At 41.5% G+C, this 24938-nt stretch overlaps 2 protein-coding genes across 3 annotated transcripts in view; both read right to left on the bottom strand.

Annotated features, from left to right (window-relative positions):
* Nucleotides 1–563: 563 nt before the first annotated feature.
* LOC140544199 (uncharacterized) lies at nucleotides 564–4290 on the bottom strand. Its single transcript, XM_072667623.1, has 2 exons — nucleotides 4077–4290; nucleotides 564–2763 (listed from the first exon to the last, which is right to left on the bottom strand). Exons 1-2 carry the CDS (start codon nucleotides 4261–4263, stop codon nucleotides 2027–2029), a joined length of 924 nt encoding a protein of 307 aa, XP_072523724.1. The 5' UTR covers nucleotides 4264–4290; the 3' UTR covers nucleotides 564–2026.
* Nucleotides 4291–5639: 1349 nt separating this feature from the next.
* The window catches only part of LOC140544525 (double C2-like domain-containing protein alpha), a 49427-nt gene continuing 30128 nt past the window's right edge, over nucleotides 5640–24938 (bottom strand). For both annotated transcript variants that reach the window (XM_072668125.1, XM_072668126.1), the window contains exons 6-11: nucleotides 21483–21609; nucleotides 20701–20760; nucleotides 15649–15857; nucleotides 13430–13511; nucleotides 12466–12562; nucleotides 5640–10365 (exon numbers count right to left, since the gene is read on the bottom strand). In XM_072668125.1, the coding sequence (XP_072524226.1) occupies nucleotides 10229–10365; nucleotides 12466–12562; nucleotides 13430–13511; nucleotides 15649–15857; nucleotides 20701–20760; nucleotides 21483–21609 (712 nt within the window). In that variant the 3' untranslated portion in view covers nucleotides 5640–10228. The remainder of the gene's footprint in view (nucleotides 10366–12465; nucleotides 12563–13429; nucleotides 13512–15648; nucleotides 15858–20700; nucleotides 20761–21482; nucleotides 21610–24938) is intronic.

The raw sequence follows: 24938 nt of genomic DNA on the forward strand, positions 1-24938 counted from the left end.
ATACCCATGCTGAAGAAACTGCCTGGCCAGCTTATACTGGTCGGTCATCTTAGCTCTTGATCAGTATGGAGTATGTTTTTATATGTTTATATATGGGTTTGATGGTGTAGCTGGTCTATCATTGTGACCACCCTGTCCAAACTGGTTTACCAAGCTAGTCTACCAGTATGACCAGCTTGACGGCCAGTTGTTCATGCAGACAGACCAACAAGTCTGTCTGACCAGCAGGTTAACCAATAATCGTGTTTTCACCTGAATGACCAGCTTTTCAAACACCTTGACCATCAAAGACCAGTTTAGACTATCTGACGTGGGTAGTATAGATAACTGATCATTTTACTACTCTCAAAATTTTTGCACATGTCCTCTGTGCATGCGTGGACCCATCACTTTTTAATGCGTTTTTCTGATAATTCAGTTTTTCTTGGGCACTTCCTGCAATCTGGGCGTAGTGTTTATATTTGCTTGACTGTTCCAAAAGTGTGAACCGTGATTTAAATGAAAAAAAAACAACAAAAACAACAAAAAAAAATCTGTGAGAATATATCTGGGGCATTGGCAGATGGAGATAAGTGTTATTTATTTTTCTATTGATAAATAAGACAGTTCCAGTTTTGAAGATTAAGCTTTTTGAGTCCATTCCTTAAAAGGAAATATAATACAAAATAAAAGTCTTCCATTTTTTTAATCTATCCGTTCAGTAGGGCTGGTCTGAACACCATTTTACAGGCTTCAAATGATGTGTTTTACTCATTCTCAAAACCGTCCTTTAAAACAATGTTATGTTGGATTTCATAATAAACCATAAATTTGAAAAGTTTTTTTTTTTATATATCCAGATATATCCAGTAGGGGAAACGATGTATTGTTAAACTATGCTATAGTGGCAGTGCATATGCCTAAACATTTTCTGTATCCCCATATTTAAATTTATTGTGTTTCATGTTACACCAGCTTTTCCTAATATTTCTGCACGTTTTCCTTCCTTCCTTGTTCCTCCCTTATTGATTTGGTTCAACAGCTGACTGGGAAGAGCTGCAGTGTGTTGCATCACTGTGATGTAAGGTGATGTGTGAACTGTCCAGTTTTTTACTTTTTGACATAATACAAATCTGACTGTTGTTCCTCATTTTCAATTTTATGATGAATGGACCAATAGAAATGCTCTAAAAAGACTGTGACTGAAATGGCTTCCAATTAACCTATTTATAAGGGCACTATTGACTTTAGGCACTAACGTGACTTTGGGGGGATTACAGACCGCAGAATGAACTGGAGCCGCCAACATTTGCTAATATAAGTGATAGTTATGAGCAATCACAGTTACTAGTAACAAGCATCCGTACCTAGTGAATGTCAGATATTTTCCTATGTAGTTGGTTAACAGTTGGTTTAGGTTGCTCAGCAACTGAATGGTGAACGATTATTCCGTGAACAGCACAATGCTTTTACTGATTCAGAATTCTCAGCCATTCCCGACTGGTGCAGTACGTTGATGTGAAAGGGTCAGAAGATTTACTTGTGGTTTTATCACTGTTCAGTGATAAATAGTGCCTCCCTATATAGCGTCAATACTAAGAAGGGAGTAGGGATCGATTTCGGTCACAGCCCAAGAACACAATTACAAATACATTCATTTTTTTACTTCTTCTATAAAGTTTATATTTTTGGAAATACAAGGTTTTTGTGTGACGGCGACAATATGTTACCAATAACAGTTTTCTATCTGAAGCTTACATATCTGTCACTTTACAAAGACAACCCCCTGAATACTACATAAAAAATTGTAGACTAACATAAACCAATACTTGAGTGTTTACATTGTTCGGGCCAGCCCTACTGTTCACAGAATATGTTTTTGTAAGGGAAGGTTGACAAAGATACTGTAGATACCACTGCAGTCCCAAGCCATGCAGAATGCACTTTAAACACTGAACGCTGTTCCTGCATTGTTGGAACTATAAATACTGAAGATGGAGAACTGGGGTAGTTCCATCAAAACCAGCACAGCAAGCAAGACATTCCTTCAGAGTTCCATCTCTGTCCTCCCTACAAGCATCTGCCGATCTGCGTGGATCATCTGATGTTTCTTCAAGTGGCTGGACTGACAGAATGTCTTGCTGCACTGTAGGCAGCGGTACGGTCTTTCCCCCGTGTGGACCCTTTTGTGTTTCTGGAGGTTCCCGCTGTGGCTGAAGCGCCGGCCGCAGTGGAGACAGGTGTAGGGTTTCTCTCCGGTGTGGCACCTCTGGTGGCTGCGGAGGTTCCCGATTCGACTGAAAGTCTTTCCGCACACAAGGCAGCTGTGGCGTTCCTCTTGATCCTGTTGGCCCGTCCGCTGTCTCCAGCTAGAGTCCAGCGCCAGGCCTGGGTCGTCTTCGTAAGGGAAAGGTTCTACAAAAGCATTGAGAGCCTCCGCACTCATGCACTGAGCCATTGCCGGGAAATCCACCTCAGTGGGCGGGAGATCTGGAGGAACCTCACTCTGGGCCACATGGAAGTTTGAATCCATGGAGGAGCCCATACTACAAAAGCTATTCTGAAGCATGGACTGCTCCGTGGCAGGATAGTCTGACTGCTCCATTTCAGTTTTTATTTCAGCAGGACACAAACCCTGCCGAGAGTCGGCTGAAGGTTCCTCCTTGAGGGGTAGCTTGTCCTCCACTACTGAGACCATCGCGTCAGGTCTTCGACTGCACCTCGATGTGGACGGATCCTCGTGGCCAGAGGAGGTTGTGGGCATGGAAGTGATGAGCTGGGCAACTAAGGGGTCAATGGAGGGGAAAACGGAAAGTAACAGGGGGTTAGACACTGGGGAAAGGTACGGATTTACAGTGGACCACTATGACTCCAGCATATTTTCATATAAAGAAGGTCTCCTCTGGACTTCTGACTGACTGTATACTACGCTGCCTTTCAGTCATGTTAATGTGTTGATCTGTGTCAAGGCCCAATGTAAAGCTTGTGCAGATTTATTGTTATGGCAGCCTTTGTGGAACAGGGTTGAGCAGGGTTAAGTGTTTTATCCTAGAATTAATCAACACACAAAATAGGAGCAACTAACATCAGTGCTGAAGGCTTTAGTGTGTTAGGCTCCTCAGACCAAGACACAGTCTCCGCCAGTTTCTCTGCTGAGAAAACCAGGATCAGAACTGTTTGGCCTTGCAGAGGAAAAGGGACCATTATTTTTAGCTTATAATTACACAACAGGGTTGTACAATGACTGATAATAAAGGTGCTTCAAATGGTTCTTTGCGTGATGCCACAGAAGAACCACTTTCATTTCCATAAAGAACCAAGTTTGTAATGTTTACCAATTTACTAAATAAATAAATCTATATTTCACAGGGCACTACAGCCTTTGCACAGTATTGTATATATTAGTTCATTTATTATAAGTGAATCACTAACATGGAACTATCATGGAACTACCCATAAACCTTTCTCCCTGGGAAGACTTTTGCGCAGTATATATTCTTACTATATTATTTTTTTTTCTAATATTCATGGTTGGTCTAAAGCCTACACTCGTAGGGGCAGTGGTGGCTCAGCGGTTAGAGCGTCGGGATATCGATAACAGGGTTGTGGGTTCAATTCCCGGGCTCGGCAAGCTGCCACTGTTGGTTGGGCCCTGTTGGGCCCTGTTGGGCCCTTGAGCAAGGCCCTTGAGCAAGGCCCTTTACCCTCTCTGCTCCCCGGGCAGTATACTCGTATATTGTCGCTGTCATGCAACAAATTAACCTCCAGTTTTGCATTTTATGATTTACATATAATATTAATTAAATAATAATAATTAACCTGGCATTTTTATTTTTTTTTTTACATTGGGTCAAAATTTCATGATGAATGGACCATTCACTAGAAATGCTTTAAAATATTTTTTTACATTGACTTCCATTAATAGTTAATTTTCCCCCGTTTCCTGTAAAACCGCTATTTTGGAGATACGACGTTTGTGCGCGACAGAGACCGTACATCGAGAACTGCGCTATAACTGGCGATATCGACGCTGCTCTCCGGTATCGCGAGACCCTGACTGTGACGCGTCAGTGCGACCGTGTTGAGGCTCCGCCCACCCGAGTTGTCTCGGCGCAGCTGATCCTGCAGCTCGCGCACTCTCCTCCGTAGCGCCTCGTTCTCGCGCTCCGTGCGGCTCCGCTGCTCCTCATATTCGGTCACCGTCTCCTTCACCGCCTCTAGCACCTCGTGCACCGCGGCGCTCAGCAGCGCGTTCACCCGCGCACGCAGCTCCGAGCCCCACATCGCGCGCTCCCCGGTGGCTCTGCCTCGGCGTGACATCACACTGCTATGTGCAGCGCGTCACCGCACGAGGGCAGCGAGCGAGCGTCAACAGAACGTCGGTCTTAATATTTCACATAACACAAAAAGCGCGTGCTGTCAGAGACAGAAATAAGACGATGCTTGAAATGAAAAAAGAAAGAGAAACGAAATAAAAACGAAACAAAGTAAAAATAGTTAAATGAGTTTGACCTATTCGTTTCCGTTTGACAGGGTTGTTAAATTTCATAATAAAAGTCTTAACCAAATACAGATCTCTATAGCTGTACATATTGAAAGTGGTTCTGTATTCTCATAACAGCTTTAAATTAGTATGAATTTAATCACACGTGCGAAATGTCCGCATACAAATTTACAGAAGCACAAGAACTAAAGAAAAAGTTTTTTAGAAATATATTTTAGTTTAGGGAACGAAAACGATTAAGCCTGCTGACAAGGAAACAAATGTATATTGTGCTGAATATAATATTCGGAATATTATTGATGTCCTAACTTAATGCCAAAAATAGATTTTAGCTTAGTTTGTCATGGTTATAATTATGTTAACATTGTGTGCTTATTTTTTTGGAGAGTCTATCATTTTAAAGTTAATAAATAAATGTAATAAATTAAAACCTTGTTTTCTGTTGTTCATTTCCAAATAACATTGTATAATAAAAGTCATGCAATTTATTGTAGATATAATGGGCAAATACTCATCCTTATTTATTTTAAAAGTGTCATAAAATATGAAGCTATACGTTCCTTTAGTCCACTATCTGCAAACATTGTAATGTTTTTTGTAATGCACATGGACACTTTTTTCGTGTTTTAGTAACACCCCTAACATTTTCAGCAAAGCATCAACATAAAGCCTTAATATTTGCACAAAAGAACTGTATATGGTGTTAGGAGACAAAATACAAAAACACATTAAAAACATTTTTGCCATTACAAAATACAAAATTTTGCAATCATACAAAAGATTTGATTAATTTCTCCTGATGAGGAATTTTTATTACAAAATAAAACTGGTGATTTATGTCTATTTATTGGTATGTATACATACTTTAGGTATAGTACAAGAACTAAAATGTATTTTTGGTAAATAATTTTTGTATTTGTTTCTTTTTGTTCTTGTTCTGTTATTGTAAAGCTCATTTACACTTCCAGAAAGCCAGAAATATTTTGAAGAAACAGTCTATGTACCTTCAACATTCATCTGAAATAGGCTATTTTACACTTGTCAAAATCTGTAGGTAAATGTTAGCACTTATGCTAATGCTTATACATGGAAGAACAATATTTACTTAGACAATACCGCACTCATTTAAAGCAAATAACAATTTATTATCAAGAAAAGTCTTTAAAATGAAAGGTGACAGAACAAATCCACATTGGAAAACATTCATGCATCATTCCAGGCACAGCGACAAACAACCAGTTTACAGAAATGCACTAAATGCATCATATTGTTTCACATTATTTGAAAGACGGACTGCAACAGCATAAAAACATACAAACATTTGTTGTTATTCCAGTTATGAAACATGCATTAATTAGCAACAGCATGCTCCGCTCACAAAGTAAACACTTTGGAGAATAAACAAATAAACAGATATAACAATAAATAAATAGTAAAAACTATTGAAACAGCCAATAAAACAAATAATACAATAGATGTATCAGTGTACAAACTTCATAGGCTATATATAAACATATACACAGATCAGCTGTAACATTAAAACCACTGCCAAATTGAAGTGAATACCTTTATCTGATTCCAATGGCATCTGTCAAGGGGTGGATCAATTAGGCAGCAAGTGAACCATCAGTTTATAAAGGTGATGTGTTGGAAGCAGGAAACATGGGCCAGCGTAAGAATCTGAGCCACTTTGATAAGAACCAAACTGTGATGTTCTAGACAACTGGGTCAGAACATCTCCAAAATATCAGGCAGGTCTTGTGGGGTGCTCCTGCTATGCAGTTGTCAGTACCTACCAAAAATGCTTAAAGGAGGGATATCTGGTGAACTGGCGACAGGGTTATGGACACCAAAGGCTCACTGCTGCTCATGGAGGCCCCACCTCAGAACTTACAGGACAGTTCTGCTGGACACATCCAGAGGTCTTGTGGAGTCCATGCCTTGATGGACCAGAACAATACAAAAAGGTCCTACTCAATATTAGGCAGGTAATTTTAATGTTCTGGCTGTTTGGTGTATATCTGAAATGGGTTATATTTTTAACAGATTAATTGGAACACAGCAGAATTGTTAGCCAAGTTAAAGATGCACTCTGTGATTTTAAAGTTACCACTTTTGAGGGATGTATAGGGTCCGCCATATCAAAAACTTGCAATGGGTTTGAACCTTTCAGGTGCTGAACATTTCAGAATGAACAGACTAATAGAAATGAGTCAGAATAGCATACTCTGATGTAGAGTGAAGTTAAAGGGACGCTCCTGCCACAATGAAAAATAACTACTGCTACATCTGCTGAAAACATGCCCGCTAAACTCCTACAACATTGCCATAGGAGCAATGGAGCAATGTTTAGAAAAAAACCTTCTGATGATGTATCCTGAAGGTGGGAGGGATTCATAAAAAAACTACAAGCACTTTGGGAAGGATACGCAAGCTAGCTAATGCAAAAAAAGCTAACATTATAAAGCTGTATTTATAAGCCTCTACATTAGCGGCTATGCTAGCAGTTTATATTTTCTTTTCTACATGGGGGTGGTGATGCATGTTGAGGATTGTAGTGAGGAAACACTAATGGACAAAAACAAATGAAAGAAAATGAGGAATTCTGGCAAACTAATGGGTCAGAGGGATGCAATGCTGAGCTACTGAATATTTCAACATGGTAATTGCTAGTTTTAGGCCAGACTGTCTCTTTAAGGATGTTCTTTCCATTCTCTCACAAATAAAGACTGAAACACAAAGCTTTCTTATGATGACAGTGAGTGATGACAACCCAAGTGATCTAAACAATGTAAGTCACGTTTGTAAAAGGACCCCAGGCCAAGCTTTAAACACAATCACATGAATGGCTTTTCATTATAACAGGTGACAAATTTAAGTTAAGACCTACATAAAGTGTTTTAGTATGCTGTTGGGCCACCATGGGTTGCTAGAACAGCTTCAGTCAATTCATTCTCAAGAACTGTGCTGGATGTCTTTCCTCAAGATATTCCCTCATAACGGTGGTAGAAAAGTCTTGTCCAACACATCAACCCTAAATGGTGATGATGGTGACTTCAAATGCCACAGCATATCTTTTACTTAATGCCTTTCAGTGACCCCTCGCACCTGGTGTATAAGGGGCACAGTCCTCCCTGAAGAGTCCACTCCCCCATCAGGATAGAAATGTTTTATCATAGCCAACTCATGCTAAACAAAGAGTCTTTTTTTACTTAAAAAATCTACAAAATATGTGATAACTGTATTTACTGTATTTCAGCCTTGACCCAAAACTGAGGTCAACTGGCCCTGTTTATACATTCCACTTTCCATTCATTTATTCAGGTTATTCAGGCAATTTTGTTGCATGGTCATCGCTTGGTTCCATTAAAATCATGGAGTGCACCTTTAATAACCAGAGACTGATATGGTGATTGCAGAAAGACAGAATGCTGGATTGCTTCTGTAATGCCTTACAATCTCCCCAGTGTGGCAGTAGTGAGCTGCTCATGGAGCACCAGTGGTTCATCGACAGACGATGGCATACTTTTCAAACTCCTCGGACACCCAAAGGTGAAGGTCGCATTTCATTAGAGAAACATAGAGGAAAAAGTAGAGCCATATCAACACATTGAGCATGCTAAACAACACACAAACAGACCATTAGCAAAGACGTTTCCCTATTAAAGGAGCTTTCCACTGATATTTCAGCATTTGACTATAAGTGAATGGTTGAGATGTAAACACAGTTATTCAGAGTGGGTTTGGTGTGAAACGCTCTGTTCCTTTGAAACTTAGCACGTAGGAATTGTTTATTTATTATATTAGTTATTAAATTCACGCAGTTCAAACTATGTCGCTTACTATACCTAGGTCAGAAGATCCATGTGTACAAGGCCTTTTTTGAGATCCTGAATTGTATTTCAAACAGATGCCATTCAAAAATCTTTGCTTACCACTTGTGCTTTCCTGGCTTCTTAATGGTGCACGGTGCTTGGACCCCGATAACTGCCACTAGCTAAACTGAAGCTAAGCTCTCATAGTGTTTACAACAGCCTATGAAAGTGATTATGTTCTACATAGCTTTGTTGCTAACAATTATGAGTTAGACACATTTAGCATAACTGACAGCACGGTTTGAGGCCACATTTCAAACCAGTACAGTTATTCTTACTGGAGACCTTTCTAACATGGTGGGAGCAGTGATCTGATCTGGGGGTGCCACTAAACAGTCTAATAAGTATGAAAATGATGTCAATTATATGCTATGGTACACACCAAAAATAAAGGTGCTTCAAAGGGTTCTTTGAGTGATGCTGTAGAGGAATCACTATTGATTCAAAAAAAGAATCATGTTTGTAATAGAGTGTGGAAAAACCCTGGGTTTAAACATCTAAGGAACAGACTCCAAGTGGATCTGCTACTGCTATGGCCCAGGGTTGCGCCATGTCACTTTGCCATCAGCGTCAGAACCCAAGAGAGCACAACTGGCCGTGCTCTCTCTGGGTGGATATATGGCACCTTCTTTCCACATCATTCTGGTGCAGTGGAGCTGGGGACCCAGCGCTATCCTCCAAGTGTGTTGACTCCCAGGCAATGTCACATTGGTGGTGGTGGCTGGCTTTACATATATGGGAGGAGACGTCCTTTCCCTCCTAGTGTCTGGGGCATTGCTAGTGCTAGGGAGAACTACAAACAAGAGGGTTAACTGACAGTACCAAATTGAGAAAAAAACTCAATTAATTAATAAACTAGACAAAAAAAAAGAACCATCAGTTGATAAAGGTTCTTATTACCAATTTAAGGCTGATTCACCCTCATATCTGTATTAAAAGCAGGATAGAGCTGGATTTGCTCTAAGAACCATTTGTGGCACCCTCATTTTTAAGAGTGTAATCATAGCTATATATTTTATATAAATCTCAGAAGACACATTGTGCTGGTAGGTTCACTGGTAGGTTTGGAATGTAGTCAGGGCGACCCCTTGTAACACTTTACAGAAATCTTGACTTGGTAAGTTTCTCTAAATCCAACCACAATTTTGCACCAAACCCCCACTCTGGATGACTGGATGATTATACAGATGTTGAAACCTCAGTGGAATTCCCCTTTAAATGAAGAATTACCATAATTCACAACATCAGCAGCAAGCAGTTTGATTGCGATTTCTTAAAACAGCACGTTTCAAGTTAAGACCACTTCTGTAGGAATTTGTAGGAAGCATCGTCAAAAACTGGGCTGTGCCTTATTGCAACACAAAATTATTGCACTGAAACCAAAATATGATGGCATTTTAAACCTATTACTTCCCAAAGCTGCCCTGATTTAAAACTTATTTGCGTACGTTGGGTATAATACAATAAACCCGAGAATAAACCACTCTAGATTATGCATCAGTTCCACTAACCCTCATAAAAACAATAGCTAATTGCATTTCGGAGGCGTGTGCCGTTGCGAAATGGAACAAGGTGGTGAAGCGGAACAGATATAAAAAGCCTAGCTGTGAATAAAACCCAGAGATTAAAAAGATTTGAATGCTTTTGAAGAAACATAATGGAAACTGTTCCCAGAAGAAGTTTCTCCACGTGGGAAACGATTCTGGCACGCTCCTACAAGCGGAACTCATACAGCGTAGCTGCACCCTAGTCACCAACACTCATCTGTTGCTAATTGGACGTGAATGACCATTCAGCTGGAGACGAACCAGCGTTAATGAAACAGGCCAGCCGGTTTAGGGGGGGTGGTGGGCCTGCAACTTCGGCTCTTTCACTCCTGGAAGCTGGATCCGGGCAGGTCGTTGGTCAGTGTGTGCCAGCGCTCCACCTTCGTGCCCTTGTTCTTCAGACAGTCTATCCAGTGCTGGAGGGCGTCGCCCTGCGAATGACAGCCCAGAGAAACACCCCCTGGACGGAGAGAAGGAAACGTGTAATTATCACTTTGCTCCGGCGGGACGGTGATGTGCACACATGTAATCAGCCATCTATTCAAAGCCTCAGACTGACTGGCTCTCACTAAGCATGTGGTAAAAATGAGGCAGACGTTCTTCCGTTAACCCATTCCAAAAGGACTGGAATGCTGAGAGGCTGGGAGTTAACTGACCAGTTCACTTTGTAGCATAATCCTCAGAACAGAGTAAGGGAGTTGTAAATTCCTGAGCTCACTTTTTGCTATAGTAGCTACAAGGTTAACGCTGCTAGCTAGCAATGCTGTAAGAATTTAAGTTATCTCTAGTCAGGAGAAATAAATCTCTGTTATCAATACAGCTTCAGATAGGAATTATATATACTAGCATGGTAACACACCTGAGCATTGCAATGACACTGCATGTAAGTTAGCTAACATTACCATGTGCCATAAGCTACTAAGCAAGCAATTTTGCTTACTGACTTGTAAATGGATGAGTGACTGACTGATGAACCTTGTTGAAACACACATGCAAGGACTTCTTGTCTACCTAGAAAAGACATTTTCCTGTACTGACGGTCTGAGGACTACATTTTGCCAGAAAGCTAACAAGTATCTGTGCTGCCAAGAAGAGATGTAATCTTAGGTAAGCTGAGGTTGGGTCTCCATGCTTGAAATGTAACATACTGAGGCATTAATGTGTGTGTGCGCCAGCCTCACCAGCATTGCAACTGCACAACTGGTCACATGCCATGTTTATGGTTATGAGGTTCTGGGTGCTTCACATCTAAACACTAGTAAATCTGTGGTCTGTGGTGTATCTTAAGGCTCTGAGGGCATGGCTTGAGTCCTTTACCAGGCAGGGTCACAGGTAATGCTACATGAAACAAGGTCATTTTATACCACAGAACCTTTTTCACAATAAAGAGCACATATTTTGGTCCCCATTGATGAAATGCCATTGAGGATTATGTGCAGCCAATGATGGTCTGGCAAAACGGTCTGTTTGAATTTAGTTAGGATTAGCTAGATTTTGGGTGGAATCCCCAAGGTGGTGTAGTCACACTAAGTTATCATTATTGTGAAGGTGGGGTATTGTAAATGCACCCTGAATATTCTACACTGCTCTCCTACAAACCCTAAAATTCAGAATTCAGTTTCAGATCAACAATACATGTTACATAATAACTCAATTCAAATTAAGATTTTTTGCATTCACATTCACATTTCTTATGGTAACGAAGGAGGCAGACATGTGACTTAGCTGTTATGCTAATTTAGCCTGATAGCTAAATGATGTGGGGAGGAAGTACCATTAACCCACCCTTGAGACAGCAATGTCTATTGTGCTCTCTCTGATGCTGGCTGCTGATGGCAAGCAACAAAACGCAGGATTCGAACCGGCAATCCTGGGATCGTAGTGGCAGTACCTTAGTCCTGCTAGACCACTCGGAAGCCCCCAGTGCTGTGTTTAAACTGGGTTGGATCACTCTTACTGTCAGTACTGGTTCACTGGTGTGTTACTGCATGTCGCACAACACTCGATGCACTTCTCACGCGTGCAAGCGTCCACCTGCTCCCTCCTTACTAACACTCCACTCCATCTGAAGTCACACTCTGTGCTGTGTACGGTGCCTCCAAGGGGGAGGGCATACATTCAGGGGGATACATACTTTGGGATGCCCTCTTTTGGCTATTTGTTTTACCACCCTTAGCCTAATCTGCCTTTTGGTCTTCTCAACTGTCCCTGCAAAATGCGGAATGTACCGCAGCACAAGGATTATATGAAAATGTGAGTGTGTGTGTTGTTATTGAATGCTTATTACTCTGCGACAGCCTTGAACGTTGAAGGCCATCCATGTGAACACGCAAACGAAAGTGAAGTGGATAGGCGAAGTGAGCAAGGAGCCAAAAGAAGGAGCTTTGAAGGCGTGACAACTTCGGTTCCGCATTACCATGCATTCCCCGTGAGACTATGTGCACTGAACTTTGAGTCATACTGTTACATCCCTAACAGATGGATATATAAATCAATAGATGTAACCTTTTACCAGCAAGTAATGGATGTGTATTACAGGTTTAGCAGTAACGCTAATTACCGATGAAATCATTGGACTTCCCTAGATCGTAGTCCCATACTGTAACCTCCAGGGTCTTGGTGGCCAGCTCGTTGAATGTAATCTCATAGAAAAACTCCTGCAGGAAAAGTGAAGGCAAAAAGACAAAGATGCAAATATACTCTCGTTCAAGATTTGGCATTTAGGTGTAAACCACGCATTATTACAGTTCAGCCCATGACAGAAACGTGATGTTCCTGTAATAGTATGTCATTCTGACCCAGTTTTATCCACCTAAAGGACCTTTCCCAGCACTTGACATTTAAACAGTAGTGACCCTTGTAGGCACATGCAGAATGCAAAGCACTAATGAAAACACATGCGACTCTTGAGTGCACGCAAGCGTGAACACAATAACACATTAAAACACACTTGCACACACAGACACAGACATATACATACACACACTGGTATGCGTTCCTGACTCTGTGAGGTGTTTTCCACAAATGCTAATTGGTGGGGATATTTTTTTACCCCCATCAGCCTCACATCTCTAACAAAGCATCTAAGGCTATAATTATTCACACAGTTCAGAATTTCATTCAGTACAGTCCAGTGGTCTCTCAATTCGATCCATTCTTTCAATTGTGTGGTGTTTCAATTTGATCAATTCAATATTTTATCATATCATGATCAATTTAGTTAATTTAGTAATTGATAAACACTATACTTATTTATGCATACATAATTTATCTGGTTAATTGAATGATGTGCAGCACTTTCTGTATGAAAATTACTAGTAAGGGAGAGTATTTGAATAGACGTAAAGAATATGACGTTTAATGAAAAAGTCTTGAAATATTGTGATATAATATTTATATCTTATCACCCAGCTATAGTGTTTATACAGAGCAACCAAATGTCCCCACAACCACTAAATGTTCAGGATAAGGAGGTTTTGGACCCCCAAAGAGGGAAATACAAGCACACATGTACACACACATACCTCATTAAACTCCGGGTTCAGTGTTTTTTTAATAACAGCCGTCTTGTGTTTCGATTTCTTCTTCACGTCTGGTTTGAGGTATCTGCGAGCGAGAGAATGAGAGTGAGAGAGAGAGATTCAGTTAATAATGCACATTCAAAGCCTCTTATTTAAATGGCCCCCCATTTCTTCTTTTTTCTTTTTTGTCTTTTAATGCAGTGCATGCCTACGCATACCTCACATACCACACACACAGCAAAGCAGAGAGTGTCTCATATGTGTGTGTATGTGTGCTCGCATGTGTGTGTGTATGAAAGCTGAGTGTGTGTGCGACCGAAAAAGAGTGGCTGCCATATTTGTTATATGCCCACAGGGAAATAACGGGTTTTGTGTGTATATATGTATGTGTGTGTGTATGTGTGCGCATGTGTGTGTAGGCAAAAAAGAACATATGCAAACAGAGTAAGGAAAAAAGAGAGAAGCAAAATGAAGCCAAAAGAAAAAGGCTGAGGAAATCAACGAGAAGTGAGGAAGACGAGGAAAAGTCACATACACACACACAAGTGATGACGAAAAAAAGAAAAAGGAGCGAAAGAAAAGCAAGATGCGATAAAGGAAAGGGGGGGGGGGGGGCTGATGAAAAAGAGGAAAGTCAAACAGGAAAGAAAAGGGAGTGAATGAAATGATGGCTGTGATGCTGAGCTTTAGGACATCGGTGGCATTAAAGTAAATATAGCAGGAGACCCACTTTTCCCTCTTATCTGTCAAGACTTATCACTCTCCCCTCACACTCACTCACTCTCTCTCACACACACACATACACACATCTGACATCAAACATGACAAAAACAATACAACAGGGCCAGTTAGGATTGACTACTTTTTTAATGAATAGGTCAAATTACAATCCCTTAAATCCTGTAATGGACTGGCGCCCTGTCCGGGGGTAATTCTGCCTCATACCCAATGATTACAGGTGGGCTTCTGACCAACCACAACCCTGGCCAGGAATGAATGGACAGGTCCTTTAGTTCTGTTTTTTGTTCACATAACTCATTATTCATCCTAAAGCTGCTTTCCGGGTTTCTAATAAGCATCGATAAGGGGTACAATATTAGGAAAAAGTCCCTAAAATCATGAAAAAACACCAAAGTTCAGAAGGAGAAGCACCATTAAAAAAGAATACGGAAGAACCACTGAGAGGAACCAAAGCATGAGGAATCAAAAATCAGCCTGTTGGAATCAAGCGAGCTGTAAAAAGGAATCTGCTAAACCATGGCCCTCCAGGCCCTCCAAGTGTGAAAACCAGGCTCTGTAGTGGTTGGAAAGTCAACAAGAACACCCAGGAATTTAACTGTGAGGCTCAACTCGTCCATTTCAATCACTGAGCTTTTTGTCTGTGGTCATCTGCACATCTCCCAGTGGTGATTCTGATCAAGTGAACACTGCTGAGCATGGAAAGGAATTTGCATCCCTGCTAACATGCTCATGTGAGCCTCAGCTGGAAGGTATTGGGACCAGGTGGGCATGGGCTCTGAGTGGGATTGTGTTGATACTGCTGGGCTTCCCAAATGGGCCCCATTGTTACAGTAAACCCTATTCCCACATGGATTCCATCTTGGCCCCATAAGCAGTGTACAACCCAGATGGAGTCCATGTTTATCCCATCCTGCCTGTATGTGGGGCCAACACTGAACCCATGGACAAAACATTCTGGTTCCCAATTGGGCTACCCATACAGGCCCCATATGGACATGTTATCTGGGATAGTGCTGATTTTTTTGGAAGTATTTTGGAAATTTGCAGCAAGCTTTGGGCAGACAACAGGTCAGCTGGTAAAATTTCTTTCCTCCTGGATATTCCACCATGAACCGTGAGTGGTATTATTGAAAAGTGGAAGCGTTTGGGAACCACAGCAACTCGGCCACCAAGTGTCAGACCACGTAAATTTACAGAGCAGAGTTGCACTGAGCATAGTGCATAAACGTTGCTGAGTCAATAACTGCAAAGTTCCAAGCTGTTAAAGCTAAGAGGGACCAACTCCATATTAATGCCTATGGATTTAAAATAGGATGTCCTGTAGAACATAAAAGCTCTTGCAGGTGTAATGCTTAGACATCCCAAAACTTTTGTCCTAACTTTTGGCTAATAACTCCCCCTTGTAAAATGGCAGTGAGTGAGTTACTATAAGGTGCCTTCGATCTGAAAACAAGGTCAACTGCATTGCTTACTGCACTCACGTTTTGACATAGGGGTCAGAGAAGCCGTTGACGTCCATGGCGGCCAGGTGAGCGCAGCGCCGAACGCCCACGCACAGGCCGCCCTTGGATCTCTCCTTGGCTTCCGCTGGGACCTCTCCACCCTCATGGTTCTGGGCTGGGGGAAGGAACTGTAGACATAGGAGCAAACGGCCCCGCTCTTCCAAACTCCGCTGCTGCTCCGACTCCCACTGCCATAACACACAATCAAACCTCAGATGCGGCAGTAGCTGCACAAACCCAACATAATTTACAGTGTCATAATGTAGCTGTTCATGGTGATAACGTGGCCATACTGTATGCAATTTGAAATTCTCATATACATATCACTGAGTGCTATTATTGATATTTAAATAGGGTGTAGAAATGTAAATAGTCACAAATCACCATGACAATCATCAAGTCATGCATGGGAACACCTGTTATAACACTTTTTCACTATGACCTGTGAAATCAGTAGTTCAAATTCCAGGTCATGCTGCCTGCCATCAGCAGCCAAAGCCCAAGAGAGCACAATTAGTCTCGCTCTCTCTGGGTGGGTAGATAGCTCTCTCTTTCCCCACATCACGTCAGTATCTCCCCTCATCACTTCAATGTGTCAGTGTCAATGCTTGCTGGCATATGTGTCTGCTAGCCAATGCATTAGGTCTGGGGACCCAGCTCTTTCCTCTGAACATGTTAGTTGCCTGGTGCACGGTTGGTTGCATCGATAGCAGTTCATTTTCTCATATTCTTCCAGCACAGGTCTTCTAGTTTTGCAGTCTGTTTTGGATCATTATCCTGCTGTAGAAGCTCATCCTCTTCATCTTCTGCTCTTTTACAGATGGTGTGATGTTTGTTTCCAGAATTTACCGGAATCCATTCATCACGCTAACACAGGATGTGTTTTCAAATCACATCCTTCTACACCTCAACTTGGCCTCCACAATACTGTTAAAGGCTATTTCGTAATTTCATTACAAACTGAGGAAATGGCTACCTATAGCCGTCTCTTGCTTTGTGAGCATCAAAGATTACTTAAAGTCTAAGACTTTGGTAAGACTTTTGGTTACCTGAGAGCTTAAATCTCTTGGTTTGCCCAAACATTCTTTTTCATCTAGAACGTTACGCCTTTTGGATAGCAGTTCATCTTCTGTTCATTTCACTATTAACAGTAACAGAAACCTTGACTGGGGTGTCTAAACGTTTGAATGCCACTGTACCTGAAAAGTAAGTGATTGTGTAAAAAAAACAATTATATTATTTTCTGCTGAAGCCAAAACTGTTCGCCATGTTGTCAAATTTGCATCCAGAGTCCGGGCGGTAGACACAGTAGAGGTGGCGCCAGACCCGCCTACTCATTTGGTAGACCCACCCCCTTCTTCTAGACCTAGCATGTCTCAGAGCGCCTGTCTTATGAGCTTACAGCACATAAGCAGAGCCCATTTCCCCCCTGGATTCCCAATTTTTCCGGTAAGTGAAATGTTCCAACAGGAAAAGTGCAGCTAATGTAAGTTCCACTACAACTGTGATGAACAAAAAGGGCATCATGCAGGTCTATTTCAGCAAAAACTGTCAATCATTTCATTCCTAAATGTAACCCTGTTTTCTAAAGATACTGATTTCTGAGAGAAAACTTAAAAAGAAAGATTGAAAACGAGCTGTTCTGCCATTGTACCATACAGAGATCTGCCTGCCATCAGCAGTTGGGGCCTGAGAGATCACAACTGGTCAAGTGGATGGCTCGCTTTCTCTCGCTCTCTTTCTTGTTTCCTGGCACAGGCATCTGCTAGCCGTTGTATCAGAGCTGAGTACATGGTGCTTTCGCCCGAGTGCGTTGATTGACCCAGTTATGTTGCATTGGCGGCAGCTTGAAAGAGGTGGTGGCTGGTTGTGTATGTCCTGGAAGAGCCATGTCAGTCCTCACTCTCCCAGAGTCGGCAAAGAACTAACAAATGGGTTGGCTAAAAGCTAAGTCTAAAACTGGGGAGGAAAACTGGGTAAATGTAAAGCAAAAAATCTAAACAGAACAAAAAAACATGGGGATGGTTGGAGCTACACATCATACTGCAATCAGCCAGCTGAGTTGCTAGCCGATGTTGCGCTGTTCATGTTTTCTACAGTCATTGGTGTAAAATGTAATACACCCTTGTATACTGTGTACAGTATGAAGCCTACAGTGTACAGTAAACAGCCATGCACCAGACAGATGCCTCTTCATATTGTTTACACTTTGCCTCAAGTCCTATCAAGTCATAAGGCTCAGGTTCAAGTCTAATTCGAAACTAATGATGTTCAGGTCAGAGCCGACACCTTTGTACTTTCAGACCTCTGGAAAATTCCAGGAATTTGTCAGTGTGACGACTATGAACGACTCTCTTTGAACGTCTCTTTGTTTCAGCTGTATAGATGCTAATGATTCATTTTCCCCACAGTGGGAAATGCTTCTTAGGCAGCAAGACTCTCTGTAGTTCTGTGCTGATGTGTCACTCTGATGAATTCCCATCTGTTTTAAATTTGACATAACGAGTCCTGCACCGCAGTGCACCACAGGTTGTTACCTTGGGAGAGATGATTTGAATTTCTGGAATTGAGCTCATAAAATCTGAATAGTTAGGTGCTGGAATACATGAATAACAATAAAGCTCGACCGTATGTAGCTGCGCCTTGCTGCTGTTGCGTCTGCTTGGTATTCTGAATGGAATTCACGGAAGATGTGGGGGAATCTGTCTACGGTGGATGTGCCCAGGAGATACGTGGCACAAAGCCAGCATCATCAATAGTGGTTTTCTATTTGCTGAGGAGTGCTGGAGACTTTAAGCATCCACCAACCGTTCCCGGGACAGCTGTCTTCTTTTTTTGTGTGTGTGTTCTGGTACATTCTACCTGCATTAGCCTCTCTGTCCCTCGCTGTGTGGAGTCACTAAAATTAATTCACTTAAGTACTTTTACAGAAGGTGCCAAAGCAATTTCTTTCTGTCCAACAAGTCCCTTGGGTGTCTCATACATAAACCAATGATGTCAGGCCCAGTTAGAGTTCAGCTCGCTGACGGAAGGTAACATAGGGGACAACACAGAGGACTTGTTCAAACTATGGTATGAACAAGTTAGGCAGAATAAAGCCATTCTCAAAACAGAAAAGCTATTCAGTGTTGCCCTCTGCCATTTGGAATTCAGGCTGGGAACAGCGCTTCGAGGAACACTGTTCATATTTGAGCTTCGTCATTCTATTACATTTGACACATAGTGTGCACCTGCGAAAGAAAGTAGAACTTGGCCCAAAAGCAAATCAGCACCATTCCGATGGATGCATACAAACCGGACGGAGGCAGGTTTTCTCAGCTTGGTTAGCTGACCGTACTTAGGGGCCACAGAACAGTTCAGCGGGAGGGCATAATGGCAAAAATGGAGTAGGGATCTGCTTATCTTTGTGCTGCAAGATCCTGGGTCTTTATATTTCCAGTACAGAAAATGGTGGAGTCTGTCTCTAATAAGTACAAGAGACTGTATCTGTAAGTCCATTTTAGCCTCTTCAAGTGCACTGATCATAAGTCGGCCGACAAGTACACTTCAGTGCACTGTAGCATCATAAAGCTTAGCATCAACTTTGCTACGGGACTCGTCCAACTTTGCTATAGCTGCGTTTGCACATCCCGGCTACAAGGCTCGTCTAACATCACTACCAGTTTAGTTAGTCTGCTGAGCCACTCGGAAACCCTTGAGATTTTTGTGTATGACGGTGAATGCTGCAATCAAAGCATGCGTGTCAATGTTCTCAGTTGATCCAGTATTGCACCCAAAGGAGTGTAAAAATGATGAAAAATATAAAGAGATTCATTGTGGAATATAAAAAGATATGTGTCACAAAAACACTTGTGGAAAAAGGCAGGTAGGCCTTTACCCCTCTTCCAGAATCGTTATATCTAGCCTTGAACTAAAGTGAACTACAGCAACCAACAAATATAAAATCAATGTGAACGATGGAAGAACATTCTCGAGTCTCCCAACAACCATCACACACGTTAGATTGGCTCTGTCTCAAGAATGGTGGTGTCTGTTGTGTGCCTTTTCCCCCTCACCTAATCTACAACAGAGCTCAACAAGCAGCTAAAAGTGCTTCCACGTCATTCCATAATGAACCGGTTACGTAGCCTACTAATGACAAGCTGCCACCAGGCCACAGTAAGGGAAGACGGCTGGATAGCAGATGGAGGGGAGGGTAGAAGACTGAGGGGGTATGTGAGTGGGAAGATGAGTAAAAAGCGAGAGACAAAATCCAGAGGAAAAGAGACCAACAGAGAGTGAGTCACTCGTGACCATAGGCAGATTTGTACATACAGCCGCATGTATTTATAGCTTTCCAGCGGCACGTTATTTTAAGCGGTACGTGAGACGCCAGTTACACGTGTGACATCACCCAACACCCTGCAACAACATCCTGCTCACTGTTGCCAGAATTGTTGACTTCAATAGGGATTTTTTAAATCCACCAGGACCAGTGGATTGTTCGACCAGTTCTCTCTAAACGAAGAACAATTTTTTTTGGCTGCTCATCCTTACCCTCTTTAATCTCCCAGAGAATTCTCCACCAAGAAAAAAAAACAAAGGTAATCACTTAGTGGAAGAAGGTCCTCAAATGAACTCTACTGCCCTCCTGATCACTGCACTGTTAAACCTTCTTGCCACTCCAAGAAATCTGCACTCATTTAAGACAAACCTCCTTCCCTCTCTCTTCTTTTTATTCTCTTTTCCGGTTCCAGTTGTCAAGCGCTTTCGTCCTGGCCTCATTTGGTTAATTAGCAGGTCTCAGGAAGTGATCTGCTGAACTGGTTCTCTTGGCTGTGTCAAATGGTCCGGTAATGAGGGAGTGACATGAAAGGGGGGCACAACTGCCATCCTCAAAAAGACCAAACTGGCTTTCTCTCCCTTTAGTTAAATATTCAGTGGTAGAGAGAGCATGGGCATGACAAAGTTGAGCATTAATGAAAAAAATAATTGGTGAATTGGTAGCATAATTTAGAGCCAGCGGAACAGGCAGAAAACAAAGAAATATACCTCTCTAAGATAGCAAGAGATGCCTCTGAGTGCTGTGCTCATAGCAGTGGGAGATGCCAGCTGAAAGACAAAGATACTGTTAGTTTAAAACAGTGTCACAAATGCTAATATTGCTAAAAATAGGTGAAAATTAGTGTAGCATGACTAATCTATACAACACTGGATAGTTCCCATTAGCGCTCCTTTCATGCATCATTAGCAAAAAGTTGAGGTCACTATAAATACAGCAAGAGAATTCGTTTACACAATGCTAACTAGTTCTCCAAAACTAGCAGTTGTTTGAAACCTAGCAGTGGGGGATCATCACTGAAAATTGCTAGCTTTGCAAATAAATAAATAGAAGAGGCGACTAGTTAGCATGATTTGTGCTAAGCTAACTATTGCCCGTTAGCCTTCATTCATTTACACACCTGGCTTTCAAAGAGTACTTCACTCACATGTAAAGAAGTAGTGGGGACTAGCTAGCATGACCCATTTGCACAATGCTAACCTATCCCCACTGACTTTAATTTATCATTAGCAACAGCCCCTCTTAGCATTCTAGGAAGAAGTCCTGCAAGAGGCTGTGCTGCTGACTCGCCATTCCTAATTGGGATTGATACAGAGAAATCGATTCACTTTGAAGCTGCTTGCTGCCCCTTCCTCAGTCTCTTTGTGGATTCCTCTGTCTGCACCTTCGTTAAGTTCATAAACAGGGGAGTAGCTGAATAATTTGCTTTGTCAGCCTCCTGGGCACCGTACATGTCCATATTCCGGACCAAAACACACAAGAACGCACTCACAGGGGGCGGGTGTTCCAGGCAGACGTTGAAGTGCTTGGGTTGGTTGGGCTTCACTCGACGCAGGGCCACCCTCGACTCCCCAATGAACTCGTTATGCGTCAGCTTGTCCTCATCACAGACGGACACCCTGAGAGATAGACGGACAGAGGGCACGAGGGAGGGAGAGAGCGCAAGAGTCAGAGGGGGAGAGGCACATTTGCACAAACAATATTATTCCAGGTCATGAAGAAATGAATTCGGTCATACGCAGAAATACTGGGCATATATGATAATCATATAGTGGTACAGAGGCCAAGCTGTGAGTCAATGCATATGCACCGCTAGTCATTCCAGCGACTTCATTAAGGCAATGTTTGGGGGGCGTAAAATCTGATTTGCACAAATTTCCACTGCCCCCAGATGTCCCGATTAGCCAAGACATGATGTGTGATGTCCAAATTCTGCTTCTGTAGTTTAGTGCTGGAGCTAAACCGTTTATTGACTGTTTATTGGTGGCCAAAGCAATTTTAGGGGGTCCATAAGGAACCATTTCTGAGTACAAGATGTAAAGGTTCTTTACCAATTAAAGCCACCAAATGTCCATGTGAGGCCTGTACAGGCAGCCCAACTGGGAACCAGAAAGTTTTGTCTTCAGGTTCCACATTGGCGCTAGATGGGACGTGGGCTGTAACAGGGGGGAGCCTGTTTGGGAAGGCCAACTGTGTCCCAGTAACACAGCAACGTGTACAAACCCACTTAGAGCCCATGCACACCTGAAAACCACCTAGCCCATGTTCCACCCATGTGAGGCCCACATGAGCATGAGACCTTTTGTCTCTCTTTTGCTACTGCCAATTAGCCAAGTTAGCCAGCTTGCTAACCTAGTCATGCTCACTCTGCAAAGCAACGCAAACTGTAATAGTCCAGTGTAACTGCGGTTTAATACAGATCGCATTGGACACAGGTTGACTGGATCTCTATCCTCTGGTGGGGAGATTGAGGACTCTTCTTAAGTCCTTAAGCCCTGTTTAATAAAGGAACTACTATATGATGCTATTCACATTGTGTTCTGCTAACAGAGCCTTAAGCCACCGGCTAATCAGGAATGAATGAGGTTGTGGTAATTACTCATTCAGCACTGCTTTGTGCTGCTGGGGTGACACGAATTAAAGACATTATTTATTCAGAAAGAGACATCAGGTTGTCCTCTTAACCAATGGCCAGCCGCCAGGTCCTTCTGGGCCAAGGAGAATTTAATTGGAATTAAAAGTCAAATTATTAGTTCATTGTTCCAGTCTCACAGTGTTTTACTGCGCTTGAGGACCGTAATGTAGCTCAAAGCATTAGAGCAATGTTCCATTCTGCTCCAGTTTAAGCTGGGAACCTTCAGTAGAAACCTAGATCAGTGACTGGACTGGTCGTATTTGGAGCCTTTAACAGGGACAACAGCTAGTGTTTTCAGAAGGCCTTAACTGATCAAGGTTTGGTCCAGTAAACATCTACGTAAAGGTCAATCTCTTGGAAGAAGATCACTGAGTAACTATCAAAGCCTTCCAAAAAGAAACAGCCAAGTGTGCTCTTCCAGGGTTAAGCCAGAAGCTGAACTGAATAAAATATAGCCATTCTTTTTACTACCCAAACCCAGCAGTAAACCTACAGGTATCATGTTGATGACAGTAAAATAGAGGCAAATCCTAAAAATAAATAAATAAATAAAAATGATTATTCTTTTACGATGTTGTCTATGTTACTATGTAACAAAAAGTATCCCTCCACCATGAATTAATTTTAGTTCATTTATTTGTTTTTATAAGTTTTTATAAATTATACATTGGACTCTATACTCTATACTAACTCTATACTAATTGGGTTTATTGTTCAACTATTATTACTATAATGCAAAAACTATTGGGAATAATTTAGTAACTGTTTGGTTTAGCATATATTGTGGAGTCTCACAGGGTTCTATTTTGGGGCCTATGAAACTGATGGTAAATATGACAGTGATGTAGTTATGAGAGAGATGTAGTGTGAGGTCACTGTACCACACTGTAACCAACCGACACACTTCCCCTATCTGAAAAGAAATAGGCAGTCAATGTAACATTTGCTTGCATGGTTCATGAAAATGCTCTGAAACTGAACAGAAAAACTTTGTATCTGAATATCTGCATATTACTGTTTTTACAAGGTAGAATACGCTACCAGTGTAGTTATTAGGATAACCAAATAGGATAGGACAAGATAGGAATAAGATAATCAAATAAAAAATGCATAATAAGCATGGCAATAAGAAAAAAAAACCATGTTAATAAAATAATTAAGTGATAGCCACAATAAGGAAATAACAATTAATTCTAGATGCGAAGAAACAAGATAAAGTTGTGGGAACAAAATAATCAAGTCATGGACAACTACTTAGTGGGGCAAAGAGATGAGATAATTAAGCTGTAGGAACAAGATAATTGACTAAGTAAGACACAGAAACAAGTTAAGTCATGGGCACCACTTAGGGAAGCAAAGAAATGAGATCGTTAAGTCATGGCCACACCTTAGTGAGACAAAAAGACTGTGTGGCTTTCAAGTTACAAATTAACATCTCCTTCTGTTGATTGTATTTCTAGTTTGCATTTTAAACTGTGGCTTAATGCTAGCTGTTGTTGTTATGACAACCACCTTTCTGGCTTATATAGCTAGTGTCATGTCGCTTGCACTGTACGTGTCATTTAAGGAAGAAGTTTTAATAGTAGAAAAAAGAAAAACAGAAAGGAAGTGAAAAGAAAAAAAAGGAAACCGTAAGGTCACTGCACCACACTGCAACCAAGTGACACACTTCCCCTCTGCTTATTCCACCAGGTGTCAATGTAACATTTGCTAACAAGGTCCATGGAAAAAAAAACTGTGTGTAATACTTTTTTACAATTTGGAACTAGTTTTTCACAGGGAAGAATATGCTACCAGTGTAGTTCTTAGAGGCTCTGTAAGAAACAAGATAATTAAGTCATGGCTACCTGTTAGTGAGGCAAAGAAAGAAGATAATTAAGTCATGGCTACCTGTTAGTGAGGCAAAGAAACAAGATAATTAAGTCGTGGCTACCTGTTAGTGAGGCAAAGAAAGAAGATAATTAAGTCATGGCTACCTGTTAGTGAGGCAAAGAAAGAAGATAATTAAGTCATGGCTACCTGTTAGTCAGGCAAAAAAACAAGATAATTAAGTCATGGCTACTGTGGGAACAAGATAAAAAAAAAGTAATTATCACAACTCACTAATGCAAAGAGATGAAATAATTAAGTTATAGGAACATGATAATTAGTGAAGTAAAGAGATAAATAAGCTGTGGAAACCAAAAAAAAATATTTCATGGCAACAAAAAAAAAAGATAATTTAGTCAGAGGCTTTACTTAGTGAGGCAAAAAGACGACATAATAAGGTTGTGAGAACAAGATAATTAAATCATGGCCACCACTTAGTGAGGC

The sequence above is a fragment of the Salminus brasiliensis genome, chromosome 22, assembly GCF_030463535.1.
Source record: "Salminus brasiliensis chromosome 22, fSalBra1.hap2, whole genome shotgun sequence".
In the NCBI taxonomy this organism is placed as follows: domain Eukaryota; kingdom Metazoa; phylum Chordata; class Actinopteri; order Characiformes; family Bryconidae; genus Salminus; species Salminus brasiliensis.

Coding starts and splice junctions, on each gene's coding strand:
- LOC140544199 (XM_072667623.1), bottom strand. CDS start 4,263: ATGTGGGGCTCGGAGCTGCGTGCGCGGGTGAACGCGCTGCTGAGCGCC. Junction 2,764..4,076: donor GCTGCGCCGAGACAACTCGG/GTGGGCGGAGCC, acceptor TTGACCCCTTAG/TTGCCCAGCTCATCACTTCC.